Source organism: Curcuma longa, chromosome 2, assembly GCF_044706935.1.
Source record: "Curcuma longa cultivar G26 ecotype Majalengka, Jawa Barat chromosome 2, ITB_CL_G26_1.1, whole genome shotgun sequence".
NCBI lineage: Eukaryota > Viridiplantae > Streptophyta > Magnoliopsida > Zingiberales > Zingiberaceae > Curcuma > Curcuma longa.
In genome coordinates, this window is record NC_133862.1 from 1182701 (window position 1) to 1190020 (window position 7320).

The following is a 7320-nucleotide window of genomic DNA, read 5'->3' on the forward strand; positions in this document are numbered from 1 at the left end:
AAACTTATTGGAAATTTGAGATACTTAACTTGTTCCTGAACTAATATTTTTTATGGAGTTGGACACATTAGTGGTTACATGGAGTCCCCAAATTAATCACGTATGAAGGTTGCTGATAGAATATTGAGGTATGCTAGATGAACTTTAGATTATGATTTAATTTATTCATTCTTCAAGAATTGCAAAATAATTGGATAACAAGATAGTGATCGGGGAGGAAAATTGATCATAAAAAAGTGTTTTTGATTTTTCTTTTTTACATTGTAGATATTGCATTCACAGTTTGAAAAGTTAATTGATTATGACTTTGTCAACTTATGAAGTTGCGTATGTAGTTGTTATTGGTTGTGTTTGTCATGCTACATGACAAAAAAAATTTATTGAAGATGATCGTTTGCTACGAAAAGAAGCTATTGAAACTTTTATTGAGAATAAGTAAGCTATTGCTGCTATTGGTATGGAATTTTTTTTAATTTTTTATGATAGGAGTAAACACATAAATACAAGTATCGTTTTATTAGAGAAAGTATAAAAAAATGACAACTTAAATATGTGAAGATACATAATCAAATTGTTGATATTTTTAATAAAATATTGATGTTTGAAGATTTTATAAGATTAAGAGAAACTTTAGAGTAATAAAAAATTAAATTTAAAGAGGAGTATTGAAATATAAATTTAAATTATTCTAGATATGAATATGAATGGATAAAATAAATTCATTGTATCTAAAATAAAATAAGTATGGAATTTTCTTCTTTTATAAGATCCATAAGTTTAAAAAATTAATATTTACTGGTCAGAGGAGTATTTAGATTGTCCTCTATTGTGTATAAATATCTTTTTTATTTGAGATATAAAAAAATAGAAAAGTAAATTTATCCTCTTCATCCTTTAAATTTTATTCTCATCGTCTCCCACATTGGCCATTAAGAGAGAGAATTAGGGTGAGATAGAGATGAGATAGAGATAGAGATAGAGATAGAGAGAGTATATAGATAGAGAGAGAGAGAGAGAGAGAGTAGGGATGGAAGCAACCGCCGACACGAGATGGTTTCGCGTGGCCACTCGGTCATGCGCCGCCCGGCCCCAGCGGCTGCGACTCCCGGCGGCCTCCGTGCGGTGCGTCCACGCTGCCAGACCTGCTCCAGCCGGCGTCGACCACGCCCGCCATCGCCTCCGCCGCCTCGCCAATGAGTTCCGGTCCTTGCCGGAGCCTCTGGACCGCGTGAAGCGCCTGCTCGACTACGCCTCGCAGCTGCCGCCGTTCCCCGAGGCAGGCCGCGTGCCGACCAACTCCGTGGCGGGCTGCACCGCGCGGGTTTGGCTGGCGGTGGCGGCGGACAAAGGCGAACAGGGGCGCACCCGCATGCGGTTCGCGGCGGACTCGGACTCGGAGATCGCCAAGGGGTTCTGCTCCTGCATCGTGACCGTCCTCGACGGGGCGCTGCCGGAGGAGGTCCTGGAGATGAGGACGGAGGACTTTGGTGCGCTGGAGGTGATGGGGTCGCCGGCGAGGGCGGTGAATTCGAGGGTTAACACCTGGAACAACGTGCTGATAAGCATGCAAAAGAGGACCAGAGAGTTGGTGGCGGCGAGGGAGGAGGAGCAGGAAGGAGCAGGAGGAGGGCGGGCGATTCTTCTGCGGGACGTGGCGGCGGAGCAGCAACGACACAGAAGCTTCGCTTCCAAGGACTCCGGATAAATTTTAATGATATAATTTTTTATTACTTTGTTGCTAATCAAAGAAAGTTGAATCTTTTATGATTTGTTTATTCCGTGACGGAATTAGGAAGAAATGAATTGTAATTTATTTTTTTCATAAAATAAATATTGAAAAACATTCACATAAAAAAATTTCTTAATTTTTATTTTCATCCTCTCAAATAAATAAGATTTTAAAGTTTACGATAAAATGTACTGCAAGGAGATTTGTATTATTATAAATTAATTTGTGATCAAAAAATTAAAATTGAAGCTTGTTTAAACTTATTAACACGGTTAAAGTAATATTAGAATTCTTTTGCCTCAAAAGTCGATTTTGAAAAAAAAAATCTACTGTAAATTAATTTACAAATATAGTATGGGCAAAACTACTGTAGTTTAGATTGAATCCAAATGTTACATCACTTTTTGTTAGTGCAATGCGATCTATAACATATATAAGAGAAGATTGTTTAGTTTGATTTGATTGACAAATTATTCATATAATATTTAAATTTGATAAAATTGATATAATATTCTTACCCAGCTCCACCGTCTTATAGGGACTCCAAAAATATATATTATAAATTAATTACAAGTCTAAAAAATTAATTTTAAGTTTTTAATCCTAGATAATATAATTATCCAAGCATACAAAGGGTCAAAAAAAATTTTAAAGCCTCTTTTAAATCACAAGTTATAAAACAAAATAGGTTAAAAAATTTACAATGCACAGACATCGTGATGTGGTGATAACATGCTAATACTAATAAGTGGTAAATCGATGATACAATCTTCTTTCTTTTATACTTTACATCTCTTTCATTTGATCAAAAATCGAAACTTGAGATATTTTTTATTAATTATTATTCTCCATCTGACTTGATAGAGATGGATCCATGCTTGGGATGTCCTGGACTATAGATTCGCCCAAATTCATTTCCTAATCATACTATAATTAGACTTTGTATACTATCTTATAATTAGATTATAAAATCATAGTCACTCCTATCAAAAAAAACACAGTCAATCTAATTATTATTTGATCATTAATTACACCAAATAAAATAGTTTCTTTCCAATTCCTTCATAATGATAATTCAAAATCCTAATCAAATGTGAATTATATTCCAATCTCATTTCCAATTATTCCTTATTCACAAGTCTATAAATAACACTGCAATCTTAATTTGTTCGTTATATTCTTCATTAATTAACTCAAAGAGCCGCTCGACATCACCATGCTAGTGAAACCCAAGTCTTCCAGTGGAACTTTTTTCTTTTAATACAATTTTAGATCTTAAAAATTTATTTGACTCAATTAACAGTGATGATATTTGTAAACATGTAATAACATTTTATCCCGATGATTTCACAGATCAAGATATCATTGCTTTGTAGTATGAATTGCTACATTATAAATTTGATATGATGCAGAATTTGAAGGCTTCCATACTTGTTGAGTTGTGTCAGTAATTGGCTGAGAGTGGACGGTCAAAGCTTTATGTTATGTTGACTAGATTGATTTACCTTATTTTGACGTTATCTATTTCTACCGCCACTATTGAGTAAGCTTTTATGACAATGAAACATGTGAAAATGACACTTCACAATAAAATAGAGGATGATTTTCATGAAAATTGTTGATACTCTATATATATTGAACGAAATTTAACTAAGAATATAGATGTAAATTCTATTATAAATGAATTTTATATTTCAAAATTTTATAGGACACAACTTTGTTGAATAATATAATCTACTAACTTTTTTATTATATATATATATATATATATATATATATATATTTTGATAATAATATAATTTATTAGTTTAAGCTCCCCAACTCTAATTCCTTGATCCATCTTTGTGACTTGAGATCTGTTTTCTTTTAATTTTGATAAATATGCTTTCTTTCTTATGTAACGTGTTCACTTTTAACGTGTGTTATGGAGTGTAGGGATTTTTAATCTACTCGATCCACTTGGCTAAATGAGGTATCATGTGTATTTTATTTTTGATATTTTTAATTAATTAATTAATTTGGCCGTGGATATTAGTTTTTCCTTCCTTAGTATGAATTCATAAATTTTGTGAAATGGAGATTGCTTTGTTGTTACTCAATTGACTTTAAAATGTGAGAGATTAAAGGGAGATTTTATAAAATTGGGTATTCAAATTTTAAAAGAACCATAAAAAAAACTAATGACAAATTTTAATTATATTTTATTAGTATGATGCATTTCAATTTCTTTAATTTCTCTTTCTTGTGCAAGTATACGCATCCTTCATTCATATATTTATGTGTTCATATTTCTCAAGTTGAATTTAAAATATTTGAATTAATTATTTATAAAAAATTTAATAATTTATATGTTCTAATATATTTTTAATAGTTTACTAGATATAATCAATAAAAATGGCTCCAAACATTCATTTGTCTCTCAAAATAGAAAAAGAAAATAAAGAGAAGAAATATTAATTCAAAGCTCAGGTAGGTGATATTGTTTGAGGGGATCTATTTTAATAAATTTGCCTCAGGTCTAAAAAATATTCAGTCTGATTAATATATCAAATGTGCAAATGCACAGTTTGACAATAATTGCATGTGTAGTTTAATTAGCTAGTATAAAATCCTAGCAAGTAAATGTTGGTGACATACACCCCGGCCGGAAGCTTAGGTTGTATCATATATTTTAGCAATTTTCTTCAAAATTATCTATCATGTAGTATATATCTATATTGAAAAATAACAAGTATATAAAAATTATACCGTGACAAGATTGGTGATCTTGAGAATAACCAATAGGGCAGGATTCTTACTTATGACTCAAAAGCATAGATGTCATTATTGTAATCTCCCTATTTATTATTTTTTTCAAAGATTGAGGAGAACGAGAAAGATTGGATAGATCAAGATTTTAAAAATTATGAATTATAATAATCATACCAATTATATATATATTCACCTTCCATAGAAGGAAGATGAATTGACGTGGTGATATTGGAGAAGACATGATTTTCACCACAATTTAATTTATTTTTTCCCTTTATAGAATGTGGAATGAGATGTGATATATAAAGGGTCTTGTAAGCGTCAACCCTTGTCTTCCTATTTACCCTATATACAAGATACACAAGAAATCGAGATACAAGAAAACTAAATCTACTTGGCTGTAAATGCCTCTTTGATACAGAGACTTACATAAAGTTTTACTCCCAGTTACTTATTACACTTACTAACATATTACACTTACTAAATACTCAAACGAATGTAGACTCTTTAATATCTAGATTAGAGAAATTAAAAATTATAGGAGAAAATCCTACTTAAATATTGGGAATAGGATAAGATACATTGTAAACTAGCTATTATCAATCATGATCTCACCATTAAGATGCAAGATTTAAGATATACAAACAAGGAAATAGAAGAATGTACAATGCATATTAAACAACCACTTACCCTTGAAGCAATCACTACAACAAATTTGACTTTCCGTAGCACGCAATTAAGCTATCCGTAGCGCACATCGCGTGCTGCATAACTCTAAGCTGTTGAAAGTTATAATACATCCACAGCGCGCGGGTCGCGCGCTGCGGAAAGGTGCATCCGCAGCACGTGGGCCGCACGCTGCAGAAAGGTGCATCTGCAGCACACGGGCCACGCGCTGTAGAAAGGTGCATCCGCAGCACGCGGGCCGCGCGCTGCAGATAGATGCACCTTTCCGTAGCGCGCGGCCCGCGTGCTGCGGATGCACCTTTCCGCAGCACACAACCCACGCGCTGCAGATAATTATATTTTTAAATTACAGTAGACCTATACACACAAATATATATAATACAAATATAAATAATTATAACCTCACACCTTCTCCACTAAAACTCTATCAATCCAAACTTTCCAATAAGATCCACCAAGAAGAACGTGATGTACTTTTGCTTTTGGATCCGTGGATGCAATTCAACCTTCTGCAACAGCTCTATCAACAGATCAATGAAGCAGCTTACATTTAGCATTAACACTGATATCTCCAGCAGTCATCTTCTTTAGTTTTGACTATATCATAATAAACAATAATTAATGATTAAACAAATTTTATAATAGAGCATGCTATAAATGACAAGGATGAAGGCTTTTAGAATACCTGGCTACTTTGGAAAACAAAAGGGACGGGACACAATAAGTGAATAAACAGTAGAGTATATAAGGTGAAATAGGTCCAATTTTGCATGTGAAACAAAATTATCACAAATGAAGATTTCAGAGAAGTAGATTGTTTAACGATAAAATTGGCAGTTATCCATGGATCCTACCAGATCCCTCACCTCACACCAATGTTAAAATAAAGAGAACCTTAGCTCCTCCAAGAACTTATGTATACTATCTTATTATCACTATACATTTACACCTCTAAGTTTGGTATGTTTATAGGAAAGTACGAATCAATTAACAAATAGATTCTACCACTCCCTCTCAAACTCATTTAAAGAAATTAATTAATCGTAGGAGCATTATTTAATTTGAATCTTAAAAAATTATAATCTGGTTGATCACAATAGAATGCTATAAGAACTAATGCTCCCATCAAATGCACGATACTCATTTTGGTGTTAGAGTTTGTTATGTTTTTGTACTTTGTTATATAATTTTAATTAAATTGACTTTTAATTGCTGTAGGTTTATATTTTATAACTAAACAATGTCCAAGTGTGATGAATGTTGGCATGACACGGTAGCAAAACTGTACCACTCCAACCATTGAGTGAAACTGAAATATATGGGATGATACTTAAACCTTCGATCCAGCATCTTTGTGATAAATTATAAATTAAATTAAATTTGATTTTCACAAGGGTACTCTTCATTTTATTAGTCTTTATTTAATAAAGAGAAAGCAAGCATGGACTCAATTACAATGCCCAACCCAAAAGGTCTTATCAAACTATAAGAAATGAGGTTTAAGAGTGTTATCATGTCAATTAGATGCAACAAAGCAATTCTGCAAATTCTGTTAACAAGTTACTAAAAACAAGAGATTACAAGAAGCTCTGGTTTATAATGTATCCAGCAAAATATTGACAGAAACAAATAAATTCATTTAAAAGAAACAGATTTATTCACACAATGGTTTGGTTACAGCTGATAATGATGCTGTCTACAACCAGAAGTAATTAGGTAAAGAAAGAATGATTATTGATGTTGTATAACGAGCAATAATGGAAAAGTGCACGAAAATGATTGATTATTTGAAATAATTATAACATAGAGAATCACATACTTGTTAAGCATTTCAGTTATGCTTTCAGAGGTAGAAGGTGACAGAAGTAACAGAACTGCATTCTTCTGAAGAAAAGAAAGACAATAGCATAGTTACAATTTTTATCAAAATTGGTGGAATGAGGAAACTATCCATTTAGAATAACAGCGATAAATCAGAAAATAAACCATAACCCACGCATGAGCAATGTCAATTGTTCGAGCTGTTGCAGTAACCAAAACAGTATCGCAACACTGCATATCAGTTTTTCAGATATTACCAATCACAATAAACAAGCTGTTAGATCATTTTAAAAAATAAACAGAATGAAAATTTTAATTACCTCTCCTTCGAT

The 7320-nt window shown here is 32.6% G+C and overlaps 1 protein-coding gene across 1 annotated transcript; it reads left to right on the forward strand.

The window, feature by feature from the left end:
* The first annotated feature begins 1016 nt into the window (after window positions 1-1016).
* Window positions 1017-1787, forward strand: LOC141822498 (sufE-like protein 2, chloroplastic). The gene has a single exon (XM_074709947.1). It carries the CDS (start codon window positions 1028-1030, stop codon window positions 1703-1705), a length of 678 nt encoding a protein of 225 aa, XP_074566048.1. The 5' UTR covers window positions 1017-1027; the 3' UTR covers window positions 1706-1787.
* Window positions 1788-7320: the final 5533 nt, after the last annotated feature.

What these genes read in the sequence shown, in the direction of transcription:
- LOC141822498 (XM_074709947.1), top strand. Translation starts at nt 1,028, where the DNA reads ATGGAAGCAACCGCCGACACGAGATGGTTTCGCGTGGCCACTCGGTCA.